At 47.2% G+C, this 21432-nt stretch overlaps 1 protein-coding gene across 3 annotated transcripts; it reads left to right on the plus strand.

Moving 5' to 3' along the window:
- Positions 1–515: 515 nt before the first annotated feature.
- On the plus strand, positions 516–16656 carry ttc39a (tetratricopeptide repeat domain 39A). Of its 3 annotated transcripts, XM_037469385.2 has the most exons (21): positions 516–767; positions 1648–1698; positions 1898–1948; positions 2299–2349; positions 6062–6166; positions 9560–9691; positions 9992–10032; positions 10148–10215; positions 10304–10368; positions 10470–10569; positions 10808–10873; positions 11434–11542; positions 11664–11731; positions 11836–11895; positions 12193–12354; positions 12685–12776; positions 13326–13446; positions 14000–14111; positions 14214–14328; positions 14559–14675; positions 14896–16656. In XM_037469385.2, exons 1-21 carry the CDS (start codon positions 715–717, stop codon positions 15008–15010), a joined length of 1854 nt encoding a protein of 617 aa, XP_037325282.2. In that variant the 5' UTR covers positions 516–714; the 3' UTR covers positions 15011–16656. The 3 variants fall into 3 exon arrangements, with proteins under 3 accessions (XP_037325282.2, XP_037325284.2, XP_037325285.2); XM_037469387.2 differs by lacking the exon at positions 2299–2349; XM_037469388.2 differs by lacking the exons at positions 516–767; positions 1648–1698 and adding an exon at positions 3879–3973 and having other exon boundaries at positions 1910–1948.
- The last annotated feature ends 4776 nt before the right edge of the window (positions 16657–21432 follow it).

Below are 21432 nucleotides of genomic sequence, written 5' to 3' on the forward strand. Positions count from 1 at the left end.
TGTGAAATACGCAAACTCAATATCCAGAAAAAGGATCCTGCATTCAAATGTGTAGTTGAGTAAAAAGAATATTTATTAAATTTCAGAATCTCAAACAGCTGACAGGCAATTAGCTGATAAAGTATAATGCACTGTTAAATATACTCCTACAAACGCTTCACAGAGTTAACAAAAGGTGGTGGTAACAGAAAAAATGTGTACTTAACCACAGCACTAAATGCTGGCATGCACCATCATGCAGTCCTTCAATGGGGGCAGTTTTTATGCAGATGAATACAGCATTAAAAGTACGGCTTGTGACGTAATATATTTACGTTACAGTATTTATAAAATAAATTAAAAACGTGGGTTTATAAGGCTATTAGTTTAAAATAAAGTTATTTATTTAAACTTCTACGCGTTTGTATAACTTTAATAGCCGTGGGGTGTAAAAGAAACACGTCCGCCTTTAGGACCCGGCAGCCCGGAACAGCAGCCACGAGACCGCAGCGCATTTTGAATAGGGACGTCACTATTGTGGCGATGACAGCCGTAACACACCTTTCCACGTCAGGAAGGAGGAAGACGCACAACCGCCTCTGCCGTCGCTCGAGGTCGGTGTGAACTCGACCTGCTCCCCCCCCCCCCTGGTCCGCCTGCCCCTCCATGCCCGCTGAGTAAGACCCCGCTGCGCCCGGCACACTCCGCTCCTCGGCGGGATCCCAGAGCCGTGGGATGAGTTTCATCACCAACTGGAGACGCAGCGTGAAGAAAAATGACAACCAGACGTGAGTAGAGAACGGAAAGTTTCCGTGGAGGAGAATCTGTGCGAGTCCCCCGACTCGGGGTTTTCTGAACCGCGCGCGCATAGTTCTTCTGAGAACATCTGAGATCTTTGAGCAGGACGCAACATGTCCCCCCCCCCCCAAGATCACACTCAGCTGGGTTCGTTTCCGCGTCTCTCACTCCGACTCTTCGGTAGAACTTGTGTTTGACGGGTAAATAAAGGAGCCCGACCTCTGACGTAATGAATCCAATGGGAAGTGAGTGGGACCACTGTGGGCCGATGGTGGAAATACTGCAGAATGAAATCCAAGTAATGTGCTGCCAAGCTGCAGCCTGTTGGACCACATTACATCCAGGATGTGGCTGAGCCCCGTGGCAATGTTCTGTTTTCACTTTATTTACTGTCCAGCAGACTGCGTGTGTGTGGGCTGCTGAACACAAACAAATGATCAATAACTTATCCGTGTGATAGCTGATCAAGTGGCTCCAATCTTGAGTCGGGACACAATGGATTTAAGAGGTATAACTGTATAGTTTTAGCTCTTCCAAACTTCCCCTAAACCTCTGCCAGAGGTTTTCTGCGCTTAGAAACTACAAAAACAATGAGGAATACAAAACGAAACACATGTAATGAACAGCTTCAGTTGATTCTGGAGGTGCTTCCTTGTTGGCTTGGTTTCACGCTTGGCTTTCATCTTGTAATGACTTTTTATCTGACATGCTGAGTCTTTGACGTGTTCAAACCGGCTGTAGGAAACTCTTTCCTACAGTCCTCCTCAGATCATGTGATCAGACTCCCAGCATCCCCGCACCCCTCGTCTTCTCACCACGATGAGACCCTTTCTTACTTTCTCTCTAAACTCACCTTTGACCTCTTCACAGGGATGCCAGTCAGGCACGGGACGTCCTTGATGGCCCGGACTACACAAACCAGTATGTTTGCGTCGTGTACGCTTATTATTTGACTTTATTCATCCTTAAGAAGAAAACAGAACCCACAGGGGTAAGAAGAGTCTTATTGACAGTGTAATGTTGCATTTGAGTGTTCAGGCCCTACAGACATGCTGCTGTCACACAACAGACTGAAATGTACCTCTGATTTTTTTTTTTTTTTTTTTTTTTTTCCCTTCAGGTTGTCAGTCATAAACAATTCAGCAATGGATCCCATCATCTCAGACTTTGGGTGAGTGTCTTAAAAACCAATTAAGGACACAGAGTGAAAAAGTCAGGAGCAAAAGGCATTTCAGTTAGATTTGAAGTGAGAATCTTTTCAGAAACTGCTTTGCAAAAACGTAACGTGTGTTCAGCCGGGCTTTTCCCAGAATCCGTTTCCCGATTCACACCCATTTTTATAGACAATTTACCCAAACTTCTTTTCGCATATCTGTGCCTGGGTTTCTGTGGCTCTCACAGTCATGTCCCTCAAACAATAGCGGGCCTTTTCAGCCCGTTTTTTTTTTTTTTTTTTTTTGCCCCGTGAGATTTCCCTCCTTTCTCCAAACAACAGACTCCATTTTGTTTCGTTCGTCTTAGGTTACAGCTTTCGGACCACGATGCTCTGCAATCAACCAGTCCATCCCAAGGGTAGGTGAACTCGGACTCATCGCGAAGCGAGGTTTAGATGGCGACAAAAAGAAAACCTGCTCCCGTCCTGCTGTTTGCAAAATACCCAATTCTTAAGACTGTAGCTGCCCTTCTGACAAAAAACATGTTACATGTAGGACGAATAACTAATTCAGCTCGAACTCCTTCCCATGCGACAGGAAGTCCGTCCCCACATGTTGATACATGTTGTGCAAGATGCTGCATTATTCTAAGTAGATAATTCCAATCGAAGTTGAATTGCATTTCACTGGAATATGGCCATTACAAGCCTGTTTTCCTGTTAGAAGTAAACAGATATTTTTGCATGATTTACTTTGTGTGGTGTTGTCAAGCAGCATAGGTTTGAATTTCAATCAATTAGGCCACAAAATAACCATTAGATTGTTCAACGTGGCAACATTTCCGGCATCTTCATACTTGTTTTTCCGATCCCATTCACCATGGCGACAGCAGCAATTTAAATCAAATTATCCTTGCCTTTTAACCCGTGACCATCTCTGCTCCTCTCAGCACACACACACACACACACACACACACACACACACACACACACACACACACACACACACACACACACACACACACCGCAGCGATGGAAGCTACAATTTAGCTGCTTTTACAGTCTATAAAGAACAATCTAGCCTCATGCGTGCAGTCACATGATATTTTTATGCTCTCTCTTGATGTTAATCGTGTCACTAATAGAGAGTGTGTGTTTTCCCAAGCCAAAGTAGCAAACCTCCACCTGTTTAATGTTACACCTGTGCAGCCCTGAGCTCACAGGAAGGGGCCCGTGTGTCCGTTCTGCAGACGGAGCGATGAGCTGTCGTCTTCTGACACCTCCTCGGCGTCGAGGCACTTTTTCATTCATGATTACACACGAGGTGTTGTGCGTCCACAGTGCTGCGTCTTCTATTTCTGGAGCCCTCCGGTCGCTGCAGTGTTTACACTCGGCCACTGCAGCAGACTGAACCAGCTGATCGGCCCCACTACGCACCAGCACTCCCTTATTTGGTCGCTAAAACCCTAATTTACCTCTTTTAAAGTTTTGTATTGGGGATGAATGACTGTTTTTTTTTTCTTCTTTCAATTCAATCGGTTGGTTTAAGAAAAAAAAGAACGTTTATTCACGTCTTTTTAAAAGATTTTTAGGTCATGATGATGATTCGAGGGCCTTTAGTCCCGCCTCTGAGTTGGCAACAACCAATCGGAGCAGAGACTGCAGTGTGTAGCGTGAGGATCGGTTGGACAGGCCTTTTGTATTATTTTGTGTGTGTGTGTCTGTTAGAGGCAGCACAGATGGACTGTGTTTTCTAAACTCATGTGTATGGTCACCCCAATCTTATTAAGATCTGCTGTTGTTGCATCCTTCCTCCTCCTCGTCTTCTCTCTCTCCCTGTCGCCTTAATTCTCTCTCTCCCTCTCTCCCTCTCTCTCTCTCCCTCTGTGTCTCTTTCACCTGACTGCCCGGCTGCTGCTGCTTCTGCTCTCGTCGCTGCTACCGACAGACGTCACACTGCTGGATAAGCATCTCTCCCTCTCTATCTTGCACACACTTTTGCCAGATGAAAATGTCACAAGAGGAAGAGACTCCGGCAAACGGGTGAGATACTTGCTGCGTGTTCGCTGCGCTGCAGTCATTGAGGCGGCCTCTGGCGTGTGTTTGGTTTGTGTGTCTTCTGGCTGTGACACTGAAGCATGTGGACAAACTCGCTCCGGTTTTTTTCTTGTTTTTTTTTAATTACAGAAGCCGCTCGGCTCTTTTGTGTCACGGCTCAGAGCCGAGAGACATCTGAAGCCAGCTGGGAGGTAGTGAAAGCTCCGTGAACTGCAGTTGTAAAACTAATGCTTCGTCACTCTGGGAGGAGGGGGAGAGAGTGTGTGTGTGTGTGTGCGTGTGTGTGTGTGTGTGTGTTTCATGAGCACATGCATGGGTGTGTGTGTGTGAATGGTGGTTGTGTGCTAAGTGTTTTTTACTTGTGTGGCTTCGCTGATAATGATCATCGTTGTGCGAGTTGTTCTCGAGAGAGAATTGTTTTCGGCAATTCTCGGGGCGCTGCGCACCTCCTGAATCCAGGATACTCTCCTCTTTGTGCTGGTGGTCATGCATTGTCTTCTTCTAAATGATTGTCATATTAACATATTTACTCCATTTTGGGCCAATTGCCCTGTAGGTCATAATAATCTTAAGAACTGGTTTGTTCTCCTGGTCCTCGGGCCTCAGATTCTCTTCTGTCAGGAGCAGTCGAGCTATAATGAAACGCACTGATTGTTTGCCAGCATGGTAATTCAAATTTCCTATTTGATTATTGGCATGACCTAAACAATTAGGGAAACAGGGACACATTTCTTGTTTTAATACACGTACTGAGGCGATAAAACTGCATTCCACACGCTATTGCAGTATATTGAATTTCTAACCCCTGTATCATCATGCGTATGGTTCTCCAGATTCCTGGCAATAGATAGTGTCCCCTGCACTGCTGGTTAAAGCCAAACAAGGTCTCCGTAATGTTCTATTCCCCTTTGAGTTCGGGAAGTGATTAGAGCCAAGCAGGCGGTGGTAACTGGGGCCGTTCTCTATGCGCGCTGTGACTTTTGAAGCCGGTTCAGCGGGCCGACGTGTGTAGAAACTTAAGTCCAAACTCACCGAAAGTTTGGGGTCTCGTTGAATCTTGAATCGTACAATCTTACACACACACACACACACACTGAACGGCGGTTGTCATTGTAAACACCGAGCTGTTATGAGGAAGCTCGGCTTGCTGCAAGTCATATGGTGAACAAAGAAGTCACCCGCATGTCATTAGGCAGAGCTGCACCAGTGTGTGTGTGTGTGTGTGTGTGTGTGTGTGTGTGTGTGTGTGTGTGTGTGTGTGTGTGTGCGCGCACTCTCTTATGTTAGTTTTCTGTGTGTGTGTGTGTGTGTGATAAGTGTATAGCTCCTCTGTGTTTCTAATGGCCAGGAATGTCTGGCTGTGTGTTTAGTCGCAGCTGCACTTGCACATCAGTCTCAGCTTTGTTTGTCCGGCTCCTGCTCTCCTGCGGTCCAGCATCGTTGTTCGCTGCAGGCATCTGACGGTGACACTCGCTGACCGAGAGGGTCAACGGTGTCTCAAGCCCACTGGAGCGACACCAGAGGCCCGGAAGAGTGAACGCACACTAACGGACCCACGAGGCCGCGAAGGAAGCCGCCTCGGGATGAGAGAGTGAACGACCGGCACACCGCCGTCTCGCGGGGGGCACGCGGGCCGCGTGATGAACTCACAGCGACGTCATCAGCGACCGTTTACAGTTCGACTTTCGACGGCGGGCTACAGTTGAAGGGGGAAAACATGAATGATTTAAGGCCGCAGCTACTTCCACTCTTCACGTCGTCTGACTGACCCGGCTTGTGTCTCTGTTCCTCTGGTGACGCTGTTGAGGCGTAGAGGAGGAATTGGTTAATAAACCCAGGCCGTATCTTTGTTGTAAGCCAACGCTTGGAGATGCAATTTGTCACAGCAATGGTGGGAGGGAGAGGCAGCAGTTTTCCTCGGTGCTGTGAATTTACACTGAACTCGATTTGACTGACTAAGCACGATTACAAAAACATTCAGCGAGAGTAACGTTTTTCAGTTTCACACGTGTCACTCGCCGGTTTGCTCTTCTCATCCGGACCTGTTGTGTGTTTTTGTTTTTGGGTCTGCAGGTGCTCGCGGTCAGAGCTGTCGCTGGCTCTGGACGACTGCATGGCCGCCCTGGATCTGTTCCTCAGAAACGACTTTGAGAAGGCGCAGGCTCAGCTCAGATCCAGGTACCAGACCGACCTCGACCACCAGCTGACAATCACAAACCTCCTCCTGCTCCTCCCCCGACCTACCTGGCGAATCGGCTGCTTCCTGGGTCCTGGGTCCTGGCGTCACACTGTCAGGGCTCCCAGGGAAGCTTATCATACTATCAAAAAATTAAAAAAAAAGGCAGACGGGCCGAATGTCAACACACTAAACTAATATGGTGAACATAAACATTGCGGCTGCTAAACAGCATCATATTGCCATGTTTGCTCTGAGCTCTCACAGCCGTAGAGTCCTGCTTTTACTTTTCACAGGAAAACTCCTGTCGCTCAAACGTTGACGCGGGAAGTGTCATCATAGGACATGCTTTACACGCCACAAACCCTCCCGTTTGGACATGGATTTAGCTAAATTGTCCGGTGTTGCCGACTTGCCTTCGTTGATTAACAACGCAAATGCATTCAGTTGTTTCCGAGGGGGAGGAGTCTGCGCTCCCAAAAGCAGTTTGATCCACTTGTTCGCTCCAATAAAGTGTCCAAAAGTGAGGGAACCCTCACTAGAGGGTTTCTTTGTGGTACAATTGGCTTTTGAGTTCCAATTTCAAATCAATACTAAGTAATAACTTAACATGCCGATACACCGTCCTGTGCACAGCGAACAGTGCTCACAGCCCACAGGGCTGTTTGCTGCTGATGCTGCTTATTAGATTCCTTCATTATTAGATGCTTTCCAATGGCGCTTTGTGTCCCTCTTCGGGTTCACACCCCTCCTCCTCCTTCAGTTTTGTGTTCCAGCCCTGCGTCGTCAAGTTACTCCACTTGTTCACTGCTCATTCTCTCCTCTGTTGTCAGAAACTGGATCACATCTTGGATATTATTGTCCGCCGTGAACGCTCCCTCTCGGGGACGTCGGGCCACTCCTTGGCCCTACTTTCTTCTTTTCAGAGGCGATTCATCGAGGCCGAAGAACAGCTTCTTGTCGGCCCTCTTGGGTTTAGCACTTCATATTTCTGTTTAGGTTTAGAGCAATGTAACTTGTTTTGTTGTTCTAAGCTCACGGTCAGTTTTAGACACACGTTGGAACATTACATAAAGACTCCTATATGATCACGTTAAGAGCTGCTGGAGCCCAGAATGTTTGATTAGACGCATGAAGTGGGACAGCGTGAGAGTCTGAAAAACCCATCGCGGATTAAAAATTAAAATGCGTTTGCCCGCACAGAGAAGCGCTTCGGAAACTTCTGTAACATTATGTAAGGTGTGATGACATATGAGATGAGGCACTGACGGCAGAACGCTCCCTCTCCCCTGTGTTGTCACATTACAGGTTTAATGCACCTACACTCACAACAACAGGCTTTTCAATCCTGAATTTCGGGGTTTTGTTTCTGTCAAAAGGAAATTATGAGCTTCAGTATTTCTGTTTTCTGCACATATATTTGAATAGTTATTCAGAAAGGCAATCCCTGAGCTACCATCTGCCCTTATGGGGATGATTATCCTGATAACATTGATGAATTCTGATATTTTTCAACACTGAGCGATGTCCTCTCGAAACGGCTCCTCGCGCTACATGCGGAGATGTGAGCCGCAGGCATCACAAACTGTATCAAAGGGCCCACTGAACCGTGGAAGCGGAGGATGTTTGTGATAACAATCAACAGTTTACAGTGTTTCTAAGATGTTGTATCCTCTCGTGGGTTGACGACTTGTAGCAGGTTTTAGGTGCTGCGTTGTGGGTTTCAAAGTGTACATTTGGTCTGATACCTCTGACCAGAGATGGTGTGTAATGGGTCTGTAAGCGGGGGCCCTCTCTCTCAAACCGCTGAGTCTGATGCAGATATCGAAAGGCCTACTCTCGAGTCGTAGTCAAGGAAAAACATGCCTGCGAGTTAGGAGCCATCCAACAGAAGGCTTTGCGTCATTTGCCAGCTCTTTGTTCAAACATGTGTACTTATTCTCTCATAATGCTTTCCCTCCCGCCCCATTCCTATCAGCCGTAGCAGGGAGTGGTCCACTAAAGGAGCATTTCCAACCCTCCGTGGACAATACAGCAACTGACCGAGGCGATGGTTAAGCTATGCGTGTATACTGTACATGACACACAACAAAGCCCCCCCCCCCCCCCCCCCCTCCCATCGTTTTCCTCATTGTTAGCAGCAAGATGCATCTACAAACATGGATTTCTTGTACAAAGAAGAATATGTGGGCGTGATGCTGTCAGACCGGTTAGGACCTTTTTGTGTCCCAGAACCTGAGGTGAAGCTCATTTAAAAATATCCGAGTGCCGCTGTGAAATATTTCGCATTCTCAGCCGCTTCCAGCGAGGCTGCGAGCTGTTGGGTGAACCCAAAGCTTCTGGGCCGGGCTTTAAACCGACTCGGGACAAGTGAGAGGGGCCGGGCGGATCGCTCCTCTGCTTCTTCCTCCCCCCCCCCCCCCCCCCCCCCCCCACTTCTCTGATTCCCTGCTGTGTGCTTCCTGGTTGTAAGTGGATGCCTGTCGGCCACTGGCTCACTTCATTAGAACGAACACTATCGATTCCCTCAGGTGAAGAGCTGAAGCTCGGAGCTCCGCTGTCTGTGTTCTGTCTAAAAGCCGCAATTAATTGGACGCTGCATTTTTCTGACCCCCCCCTTGAGACAACGACTTTCACGCTTGTCTTTTCTGCCTTTAGCAAATATACGTGAAGAGTGAGTCCAAGGATTCAAATGAGTCAGTCTGTGGTGAATAGCAGTGAAATGTCGGTGATGCAGATAGACGGCATTCTTCTCAACACACCTCTGCCTTTTATGTTTTACCCGAGTGATTCTGACGTTGGTTGTGTTTGTGCGTGTGAGCGCTCCATTACAAAAACGCAACTCCCTATTCGATCCGCCCATGTCTGAGTCCATTTAACACAGAGGCCTCCTCATGAGCAGCAAACGTAAACGACCTTAATGTCTCCCGCGTGTGCCGCCGCCGCCGCCACAGATTCCCGCGCGAAGTGAGATGAAATCGTGCAGGATCGAGATGAAGGTGTTTGGAAATGGTAAATGTACTGTACTGTACTGTCCTGGGATACCGCTTTTCTAGTCCAACCACTCGAAGCGGTTCAACGCTACACGTCACTATTGTCCCGTTCAAACCCTGGCACACCAAGCTCCCTTTTTAGCTGGCACAACCAGTACATCTATTGGAAGAATGTCTGAGGCGTCCGACGAGTTTACTCCTCCTTCGTGTCCATCAACCTGAGGGATGTTAGACGCAGGGCGTGTATAAATAGACTCTAATTGTTTGTTTTGTTTTGGTTCACCCTGAGCAGTGGCGCGGCCCGACTCCTTCACGAGGATTTTTATATTGTGTTACGTTGTCCCATCTTTCATTTGTACTAAAAAGAAACGAAATAAACAATATATATATATTTTTTAACAGAACCAAAGACAGCATGTACCACGCTCTGACCTACGCCACCATCCTGGAGATGCAGGCTATGATGACCTTTGAACCGCAACACATCCAGACTGCGGGAAACACGATGAAAGAGGCCCAGGCTACCTGTCAGCGGTGAGAGTCCCCCCTGTGACACCAGCATGCCATAATGCCCCCCCCCCCACCCCGGTGGCCCAGCTGCAGAATGTTACGAATGTTTGTCGATTAGTTCCCTGTGGAGTGTGTGAGAATCTGTCACGACTCGGTGGTGCTGCGTGAGTGATGTCACATCTCATCGGCCCGCCCGCCCACGTTTAAACACCCACTCTTCCTCAAACCAGCGCCGACCCGAGGTCAAAGGCTGCAGTTTTCCCTTTCTTTTTAATTGTTGTGACTGGTTGTGGGAGAAACGTGAATATTCTCTCATCCTATCAGACAACGCAAGAAGTCGAGCTTCTCCAAGAGCTACACAGAAGGTCAGTAAAGTCCAATAGTGTCCATATGAACAGGTGGCACATGTGTGTGTGTGTGTGTACGTTTTTAGTGTGTTTTGTCGCTCTTGACTCGAGATCATTTCCCCCCCCCCTCCAGAGGAGCTTCACGCTGAAGTTTGCTACGCCGAGTGTCTCCTGCAGAGGGCAGCGCTCACCTTCCTTCAGGTGAGCATGGTCCAGAGAGCCGGGAACGGGACGCCCTCGGATGCTCTCGCTTCTCCTCCTCTTACCCCCTCCTGCTCTCTTTGTTCAGGATGAAAACATGATCAGTTTCATCAAAGGAGGGATCAAAGTCAGGAACAGCTACCAGACGTACAAGTGAGGCGTCTCGAGTCCCAGGAGACCTTTCTTCTCTCTCCTTCATCACCTTGTAAAACCTCCGGTTCTCCTTCCTAATCTGCTTTCTTTCCCCCCCGCAGAGAGCTGCACACGGTTCTCCACTCTTCTGGGTACTCTCAGGGTGAAAACCACGGCCATTTTGAGGGAGGTGTCAAACTGGGAGTCGGAGCCTTTAATCTAGTAAGTAACAGCCTGAATATTTGCGTTTTTGTTATCGTACGTCGGTCCAAGAAAAGAAAAGTTTTGACCCGCAGTGGGTTTTGCACGCAGTGCTCCTCATGTTCTCCTTGTTGCTCTTGTTGTCATTTGGAAGAAATCTGTAATTACTGTGCAACCCGTGGCGCTTTCACACCATGTCTGATGAAAGCCACAATCATTTATTTTCCCTTCAATTGCATTGCTTGTCTACTTTCTGCAGATGATTTCCATGTTGCCCACGCGGACGCTCAAGCTGCTAGAGTTTGTGGGTTTTACTGGAAACAAGGTGAGCTGAGGTGACCTGTAAGCACCATTTAAGGCTACAGGAAGAAGGCGGGAGGCGGGAGGAGCTGGGTCTGTGCTGCTCATAATTCGAAGTGCACGCCCCAATTGTAAATTGTTTCTGTAATATCAGTTTCGCTGGTTCGTTCTTTTCGAGGAAATATTTCCTGCTGTTTGTGGTGATGCTCTTATGACCGGTACTGAGCATCCATTTAGCGGAACGAAACTGGTATTCTAATCATTCTGCCTCGATAGTGATGACTGTACATTTCTCGGGATTACACAATTATTCATCGTGTGGTGTAGTATTCTCAGAATTTGTATTCCAGCTACAAACTAAAGACCTATATAGACTTGATCTTAACAGTAAACCTATGTTTTGCATCTACTGTATTTTCTGCTTGTTATCCAGCATTAACTTCAAAGGAAAAAAATAATGTCGTTTTTTTTTTTACTGCAAAGAAAGTCTTCAAGTTGCAGGGCGTCGGCCCCCTTGCCACCTAATTTCCATGAAATTGTGCAAATACCAAAGCACTCTTGTTTGCACGCGGTTGTGTCCTGCAGGAGTTTGGCCTTCAGCAGCTTCAGGAGGGTTCTGCGGAAAGCACCTTCAGGTCCTTCCTTTGTAACATGCTGCTGCTCTGCTATCACACCTTCATGAGCTTCATACTCGGTGAGACACACACACACACACACACACACACACACACACACACACACACGCGGCCGCGAACCGACCGACCGACGCAAAGCACCAAGGAGCTTAACGGGTTTTCCTGTGTTTGGTCTCGCAGGCACCGGGGAAGGAGATGTGGAAGATGCAGAGAAACTGTTGCAGCCATATCTCCAAAAATATCCCCAGGTGTGGCAGAATCAAACAAACATTGAAACGCCCGACGTTGTTGTTGTTTTCTCGGGAGTCATTGGGATCGTTCCCTAACATTCTGTGGCTGGGGTTCTTCTCAGGGATCCATCTTCCTTTTCTTCGCTGGTCGAATAGAAGAGATCAAAGGCAACTTGGACGCTGTGAGTTTCCGTCATTTCTGTGCACAAACATTCCACCGTATGCCCTGCACTTCTTCTCATGTGGAAAATTGTAGTTTTTCATAGGTATGACATACTTAACAATACTGTTGTATTGTCATCTTTTTTTCATGATACTTGTCCACACGCAATTGTTGATGGATTGTACATTTGGATTCATCTCGCTAAACGAACATTGTAGGATCGATTCACATTTCACCCCCTGCATGCGAAACAAGAACGAGAATAATATAAAATGCAAAGAATCACTTCCCATTTACTAAAACCGTATTTCTACAGGCTATCAAGCGCTTTGAGGAGTGCTGCGAGGTGCAGCAGGAGTGGAAGCAGTTCCACCACATGTGCTACTGGGAGCTGATGTGGTGCTTCACATACAAGAGGCATTGGAAGATGGCCTACTTCTACGCTGACCTGCTCAGCAAGGAGAACACTTGGTCCAAGGTGGGATTAGATCTCCATCGTATTCTCAACGCTTGAACGCGTTGATAAATTCTGTTCTTCCAATGAAAGTCTGATTCCAATTGCCCGCCAGAAAATGTCCATTTAAAAGAAACTACATTTTGCACTATTTAGAGAGAAAGCCTTCTTGTAGGGGCTTTTCATGATTATCACTGTTACAAAACAAAGATCTCGCAAAACCAGACTAAATGCTGGAGTTGTGCCCTTCTAAATTCAACCTGGTCATAGTCTTATTTTTTTTTTTCCTCTCCTCCACTCATTTAAAAGGGAAAGATGGCCTTGCGAGTGTAACCTCTTCTTTCCTTCCCTTAGGCTACTTATGCGTACATGAAAGCGGCATACCTCAGCATGCTGACTCCCGATGATTGCCTAACCTTCGGGGAGACTGCGTTCACTCTGTTCAGGTATTACATTACATTACATGTCATTTAGCTGACGCTTTTATCCAAAGCGACGTACAATACATTTCCACATAGAGATACAAACTCAGAAGAACAAGTAACAAGAAAGTACATTTTTCATCAAATAAGCAGTTTCAAAACATGTTATAGAAAAGTGCCATTATAAGTACAATTTAAGTGCTACCATTTGTTAGTGCTACGGTTTGCTAGTGTTTTAGTCAAGGTAGAGTCTAAAGAGGTGTGTCTTGAGTTTTCGACGGAAGATGTAGAGGCTCTCTGCGGTCCTGATGTCATCGGAGAGCTCATTCCAGGTATCAGCTGAGCGCTTTGGTGCTACTGAAAGTACACACAGCAACTCCAGTGAAATAGAGATGATTCACCGCAACAGTTACGCAATGATATGTGGGATACAAGTCTGTCATTGGGAGGCAAATCTGAAGACTTTAATTGATCGTACACAGCTATGTACAAGATATATAATAACATGTGAGTTAACTCTATGTAAAATATGTTCTACTGATCTGAATGTGTGTACTTTTTAATATTTTTTAGGCAGGTCCCAGGGCTGAAGCAGAAGATAGCGGGGAAATCTTTACCCACGGAGAAGTTTGCTATCAGGAAAGCCCGTCGCTACCTAGCAGAAAGCCCGATCGCTCTTCCCGCTCCTCCGCTGGTCAGTACTGGACGAGGCCGGGTCGCCATGTCGCGCTGCTTCACTGGTAGCGGACGTGAACCTCATGCTGAAATGTGCATGCTGGTTGTGTCTGGTTGCTGGTTGTGTCAATCAGCGGGTTTCAGGCTGCACAAATAGTGGTTTTATTTTACCTGCTGACCACAAAGCCGTCAGATGAAAGGGGGGGCGTCGAGTGGAAGAGGAAACCCTGTGCTCACACAGCTGGGGCTCAGAGCTGTTACATTTGTTCTGTTTCACAGAGATTTCAGCCTGAAACGAAGGCTGTGGGAGCACAAGCCTCAATGACTGCATGATATGGATAAACTCGGTAAAACAACAAAATGAGCAAAGGTGGAGCTCTTTAACTTTGTTTTTTCTGGGGTGGCTGATGTTGAGGCTGCCGGGTTATTGTTTAAGCTTGAATTGCACCCATACAACTACTGTTAGAGGAAAACCCATTGTTTTATGTCAAGTTTTTTTTATTTTCGTCTCTATCAATTGCAATGATCAGATTTTTGACATAGCACGCTTGGCGCGTATTCGTGTTGTCTAGGAGATGATGTACATCTGGAACGGCTACACGGTCATTGGGAAACACAAGGAGCTGACGGAAGGCATGCTGACGACGCTGAACGAGGCTCAAGCTAAACTCGACAGCACACCAAGTAAGACAACCTCTACTTTCTGTTGCCAACATAAATTGCCTTTTATATAAAAGCTTCTATTCTGACCGTACCAGAGAGAATGATAAAATATCTGTCTGCCAGGGTCGGAGTTCACCTTCGATGACCAGTGTCTGCTGAGCCTCTTGAAGGGACTGTGTCTCAAACACCTGGGGCGTCACGAGGAAGCCGAACACTACTTCACCCTCATCCTCTGCAAGTAAGCCTCTCTCAGCAACGTGCACGGAGCACGTAGTGCACATGCTCAACCGAACCAGAGAAACCGATGCTCTGTCATTTCACCAGTTAACCTCATCACAGTGGGGTTTTTTCCCCGCATCCTCTGATGATAAGAGGAGGTTCTGCGGTCAAAGGGCGTCTCGGTTCCTACCGAGCTCCCTCCCCCACACACGTGTTGTGTAACCCCCGTTGTTTTGGCATCGTTCGCAGCGAGTCTCAGATCAAGTTTGACCACTACCTGGTTCCCAATGCCCTGCTGGAGCACGGCCTGCTGTGCCTGGAGCAAGGCAGGAAAGCTGAAGCTATCCGACTCCTAGAAACTGCAAAGTAAGTCGGTCAATCGGAGAAACACACTCAAATCATCAAAAGATTTTGAATATTAAAAAAACCTTTTTCACATCGTTTAATAATGCCGAACCAGTCAATCTGTGTGGTTTTCAATGAAGCTTAATGCCACAGGTTTGTTGCAATGGCCGTGTGAAGTATTGCATTAGATTTAGATTTTCTCCCGGTGCTATTTTGAATGACTCCATTTGCTCTGTTTCAGGCAAAATTACAAGCACTACTCGATGGAATCACGCACCCACTTCCGTATTCAGGCTGCTCTGCATAAGGCCAAGGGGGCGGGGGAGAACGGCATCAACGTTTCCTCCAGCCCATAACAGGCAGAGGAGGACACACGAGAGCAGAGGCAGCTTCTTCCGACTGTAGTCCCACTATTTTACACTCAGCCCCGAGCCGGCCTCCTGCCTTTTTGGGCTGGTGATTTGTTTTTTGTTTTTTTGTTTTTTATCAGAAAGGTAGGAGAAGATTGATGCTCCCTTTCGGGAGCGACTGCAGCTCTGTGTGCCCCCCCTCCCCCCTCCCCCCGACAAGAAAAGTCAGGTTTGCTACGTCCTCGTCAAGGGAAACGCGTGGTGAAACTTAGCTGTTAGCAGGCTTGTTTGTCGAGCATAAAGGCCGCCCATAAGGGGCGCACAAGGGCAGGAAACAAGGCGATGGTGTAGTTTATACTGCTGACTGCCTCCATTACTACCCCAGGATAAAAATGTGCCCAGGTCCCAAATACCCCCTGAATAATTAGTGACCCGAACTCCACCTAAACAGCAGCACCATTGACTTTGTCGGTGCACAGCCCTCCCACCTGCCTAAATTTAAATGAAAGATTATTGATTAAATGACTGGAATAGATTATGTGTTTAACATCAGGTACTCATCCACATGGACTATGAGACGGTTTAGTATTAAGAGAACAGTTAAAAGGTCTCACCTTCAATTAAGATATTTGATCGACACCATTATGACATAATTAAATTATTAATTATATAAATGATTTCTACGTTGGATTCACTTTTTACACCCCATAAATTGTAATTTATAGATTGAGTGAACCTTTTATTGTTTCAGAAGGAAACGTCTTCATGTGGAATACTTACTTCTGTAGAATTATTTGGATCTTGGAGTTTAAGTGAGAGCTGTTCTTTACATGTATATACTGTAAATGGCACCTTTTACACAAATTGTCCTGTTTTAAGAGGACAGATGAATGTGTCTTTTAGAAAGGCAGACTCCCTCCCTTTCTCCTCCCGGCTCGCGGGACGGGCTCCAACAGTACTTGAGCTTCAACAAATAGGCCTTTCATGGCGAGCAGCGAAGGGGCCGCCTGCTTGTCCGCACGGGAACCACCACCGTCACCCTGCTTTGTGAATGTCTTCTGCTGCTCCTTTATCTGCCATGCTTGACTACAACCACCTATTCAAGGGACATGGGCATCATAACCGTGCTGAAATAATAATATGTTTATGTGCAAACACTTGTAATGATTGATGATAAGGCAGAAAGGGGTCACCTCTAATCGTGTGGGAGGTTATTTGAAGGACTCTGTGTCCAAAGCCTGGAACCTCAGATGGTGTCTCAAGTGTTGGAATAAGAGCACTGCTGATTTATTCATGATTAGACGAAGAAGTTTGGGATTCGAGACAATAACTAAAAGTCAGTTTCAATTTTTTAATGGTGAAGGAAATGTACTTTAAATATACTCCAAACAGCTCACGTGAAGATGAACAAATTATATTTAATTTGCTGATTGATAAAAAATATTTTAATCAATTAGTTTTACAGATATAGCAAGAAACTAACCAAATTTAGTGGCATTGTGATGTTTACAATCAGTATGTTTAATTGGCACGGCTACTTTTTAGCAGAATGACATTCCTGTAAATGTTTCTATTGTAATTTAAGATGTGAGAAGATTATGATAAGCAACTAAAAAACACATCCCCATTTTGTGTCGTTTTTTTGTCATTGGTGCAACACAAACAGAAGCACAATATAAAATAGTAAAAAGTGGTACTCTTTGCCTGCGAAGCATTGCACTCTTTGTTCTCATACGTGTGATTCTCTAGATCCAGTAATTTCATCTTGTGTATGTGTCACGGGGTGGACAATTGCATGTTTATTGGTTTATTTTATTGATATTACTGCATGGTTTTTGTTGTTTGCTTGCATGATTTGTGTGGCAATTTGTTTGCAGTTTTAATTGGCATGGTGTCCTTAATTGACAATCTGCCCCAGTGACACACCAACAATCAGCCGCTAATTGGCAAAGGGACCAATGGAGAACTGCCAAGGGCGGGGCTGTTCCCTTTTTAAGACAGGTGGACAGAGACTGGGGGAAGCAGAAAGAACAGAGAGAGGACACGTGGCAGTGTGGAGCTGGAGCTGGAGCTGGAGCTGGAGCTGGAGCTGGAGCGGGAGCGGGAGCGGGAGCGGGAGCTGGAGCTGGAGCTGGAGCTGGAGCTGTGGTGGCAGCAGGAGCGGCAGGAGCGGCAGGAGCGGCAGGAGCGGCAGGAGCGGCACGAGCAGCACGAGCAGCACGAGCAGCACGAGCAGCAGGAGCAGCAGGAGCAGCAGAGGGCGGCTGTCAACCCAGTGTTGTGGCTGGTGGGAGATCTACGTGCGGGACTCTGCTGTGGTGGCCTTGGATGGACTATTTTAGGGTTTAGGATACATTTTAAGCATTTATATTAAAATAAATACCTTTTTATTAGTATTTCCGCCCTTGTCTCCTTTTGGGTCATTATGTCACTGCTCTCCCCCAAATATAAAGAACCTGGACTTTTGTTTTAGTTGAGTTCCTAGGGCTCTTAGCCTTTACCTAGGTGGCGTTGTTGGCAACATAACTTATTTTTTCTTCACCTCGGCCGCTGACATAAATTTGGCGTTGTCGGCAGGATTTGGATTTTTTTGGGAGCAGTGAACAGTGGCCTAAAGGATTGTTGTTTAACCTAGCAATGATGATGATGCCCTTATATGCTGGTGCCCCCTGGGTGCCCAAATATACAGGCCCTAATGGCAGTCTACAATATGGGGATTGGAAGGAACAGATCCAGGGACTTTTAGGTATTCAGGAATTTCCTGAAGCAAGGAAAATAGAAATTGTTTTGGGAGCTTTAGGGGGGGAAGCCAAACAACAGGTTGGTGTTCTGGCTGAGGCTGAGCGCGATAGAGTTGCTAAAATATTTACTTGTTTAGATGCACTCTATGGGGAACAAACTTCTATTCCTGCATTGCGGGCCCAGTTTTATAAGTGTCATCAAAGGCCTAGGGAAACTGTGAAAACTTATCTGTTACGTTTGCGAGGGCTATATTGCAGGCTACAGCAACGCAGCCCAGATGACGCCCCCACAGAAAGCAATCTGCGCGAACAGTTTCTACTTGGCTTGGAGGAAGGCGCCCTGGCCCAGGACCTAAAAACCTATGCCCGACGTAACCCGGGACGGAGTTTCGATGACCTACGCCAGGAGGCGATGCTGCTAGACGACGAGCATGGTGGCAAAAGGCAAATTGAAGCAGAGTGTTCTGCTGTGCGAGAATCCCAGGCAGTAAAGCCCTTGACATCGGAACGGGATTGGAAACAAGCCTTGAAGGATGAGATTATGGCAGAAGTTGCGGGCCAGATGAAGGGGCTGACTCAGGAGATCGTTAAGGAACTAAGGCCTCTCCTAGAGCCTATGCAACCTAACCATTCCCTTTATCCTCCACCAGTAGGCGGACGACGACGAGCTACATCAGATTGCTCCAATACATGGGATACTGAAGGTAGGCCTATCTGCCGTCGCTGCAAACAGCCGGGACATGTGGCTAGGTTTTGTAGAAGAACTTCAGAAACCCAGCTGGCTTTAAACTAGTTAGCCCTGCTCCTGAGGTCCGAGTAGTAGGGTCAGACGGTATAGCCAATTTAGGGGCCGCCCCAACTTTTGTAGGAAATTGTCCACTAGTAAAGGTTTGCATAGATGGGGTAGAACTCTCAGGGTTACTGGATACTGGGTCTCAAGTAACTTTAATGCAACAGCAAGTACTGGAACGACATTTCCCTGATTGTAAGCTGGGGGTCGGAGGAACCTCTGCTGTATTGACTCTCAAGGCGGCTAATGGCTTGGATATCCCGTATATAGGCTACGCAGTGATGAACTTCGAAGTGGGACACATTAAGATACCGAATAGGGGTGTTGTCATTGTAAAAAACGAGTGTTCAACCAATCCCTTGATTCTGGGAATGAATGTCATTGGTGCTTGCTGGAAGACTGTTTTCCAGAATACAGGGGGATCTGCATTGCCCTGTGATAGCCCTCAGGCTCAAAAGGCTTGGAGTCATGCCTTTGCTACATGCCGTCGGATCAGCGTCTCAACAGGTGAATTGGCCACGCATTATATCCGTCCCGCTACCCGCCAGAAGGTATGTGTTCCAGCCTTCACCGAAGTGGTAATATGGGGTCGTGCTTGTATGGGCCCGAAAGGGACTGATTATTGTGGACTGGTGGAACCCCTCCCACACACCAGTGCCGTTGGCACTGCAAGATCCGTGGTAACGGTAAGGAAAGGAAGACTTCCTGTTCGCCTTTGTAATCCTCACCCATACAGTCTGTCCATAGGCCGATACCAGAAGTTGGGGACTATCAGCCAAGTAGAGGAGGCGGACTTGTATGGAAAGGAGAATTTGAGCCTAACACAAGACTCGGAGGGGGTAGTTCAGGTTGGCGTTGTGGAGGCCTCTGAGGTCCCAGAAGGTAAAAATCCAGACTGGTGGGTTAACAATTCGGTTGACCGGCCTGATCTAACTGAGCAGCAACGGGTGGACCTTGGTGTTCTATTAAAGAAGTGGAGTGATGTTTTTGCCGCCAACGACGATGACTTTGGTCGGACTAACATTGTCCAACACAGAATACCTACGGGTGATGCGGCTCCAATTCGAGACCGGTTCCGGCCCTTACCTCCAACTCTGTATAAAGATATGAAGAGTCTGCTAGCAGGTATGCTAAATAACCGTGTCATTCGAGAGAGCTCTAGTCCATGGGCCTCACCTATTGTGCTGGTTCGAAAAAAAGATGGAAGTTTGAGGTTCTGTGTGGATTACAGGAAATTGAACTCTGTGACTCATAAGGATGCGTTTCCCCTCCCCAGAATTGAAGAGACCCTTACCACCCTATATAGGGCTGAGTGGTTTTCAACCTTGGACCTGGCAAGTGGCTACTGGCAGGTGGAAATGGACCCCCAAGATCGCGAGAAGACCGCCTTTACAACACCGCTGGGTCTTTTCGAGTTTGATAGGATGCCATTTGGCCTTTGTAATGCCCCTGCTACTTTTCAGCGCCTTATGCAACGATGCCTTGGCGGGCAACTAACAGAGTCTCTGCTGGTCTACCTGGATGACATCATTGTTTATTCAAAAGATTTCCCCTCTCACTTGCAGCATCTGGAAGAGGTGTTTAAAAGACTGCAGAAGTATGGTCTGAAACTTAAAACCAGCAAATGTAAACTCTTGCAGCAACAGGTGAAGTTTCTAGGCCATGTGGTCGACCAGGAAGGCGTCCGTCCTGATCCTGAGAAGGTGTCTGCAGTCACTGAATGGAGTCCCCCAACGACCACCAAACAGGTTAGAGCCTTCCTAGGGTTGGCAGGTTATTATAGGCGTTTTGTATCAGGGTTCTCAAAGATTGCCCGACCCTTGAATGCGCTTTTAGCAGGTATTCCCACTGATAAAAGGTCAGGGTCTCAGAAGGTGATTTGGACAGAAGAATGCCAATCTGCTTTTGAACAACTGAAGGCTGCCCTAACCCAAGCTCCAATCCTAGCTTATGCAGACTTCACGCTGCCTTTTGTAGTGTATACTGATGCCAGTAACAAAGGACTGGGCGCAGTCCTTGCCCAAGTGCAAGGGGGCCAAGAGCGGGTAATCGCTTATGCTAGCCGTAGCTTGCAACCGGCAGAACAGAATGATTCAAACTATAGCTCTTTCAAGTTAGAACTTTTGGCCCTAAAGTGGGCTGTTGTGGAAAAGTTCAAAGACTACCTCACCGGAGCCAAGTTTGTAGTATTCACAGACAACAACCCAGTGGCTCACTTACAGACTGCTCGTCTGGGCGCTGTGGAGCAGCGGTGGGTTGCACAACTTGCCTCTTTTGATTATACTGTGAAGTACCGCTCTGGAAAGGAGAATGCTAACGCTGATGCCCTGTCCAGGTTCCCCCAAGTGTCCATGTCCACAGGCAGAGCATCGGCTAGGGTCGACCTCACCACTGCTAGGCTCGACCAAGAGGACGGAGTGGCACTGCTATCTGGAGAGTGGGGAAGCTGGCAACAGGATGACCCTGACATTGCCATCGTCAAGAGGTATGTGGGCCAGGGACTTCCTCCACAAGGACCAGAGAAAAGGGCTATGACCGATAAGACCAGAAGGATCCTCCAACAATGGAAGAAATTGGTTATCCGAGAACAGGTCCTCTACCGGGAGGTAATAGACCCTAACACTCACGAGCTACGATCCCAAATTGTGTGTCCAACAGCTAGGTGCCAAGAAGTCTGGCAGAAGTACCATGTGGCAGCTGGACATCCAGGGGTTGAGAGGACCTTGGCCAATATTCGACGCTGTTTCTACTGGCCTTGTATGGAAGAAGAGGTGCAGGGGTTTCATTCGGGGTGTGTCATGTGTAGCTTGAAGAAAGACAAAGTAGAGGCTAAGGCACCCCTGAACCCAATTGTTGTGTCATACCCTCTTGAGGTAGTTGCCCTTGATTTTCTTTCT

The sequence above is a fragment of the Pungitius pungitius genome, chromosome 7 (assembly GCF_949316345.1).
Source record: "Pungitius pungitius chromosome 7, fPunPun2.1, whole genome shotgun sequence".
NCBI lineage: Eukaryota > Metazoa > Chordata > Actinopteri > Perciformes > Gasterosteidae > Pungitius > Pungitius pungitius.

Coding starts and splice junctions, on each gene's coding strand:
- ttc39a (XM_037469385.2), top strand. CDS start 715: ATGAGTTTCATCACCAACTGGAGACGCAGCGTGAAGAAAAATGACAAC. Junction 1,699..1,897: donor GGCCCGGACTACACAAACCA/GTATGTTTGCGT, acceptor TTTTCCCTTCAG/GTTGTCAGTCATAAACAATT. Junction 10,216..10,303: donor CAGCGCTCACCTTCCTTCAG/GTGAGCATGGTC, acceptor CTCTTTGTTCAG/GATGAAAACATGATCAGTTT.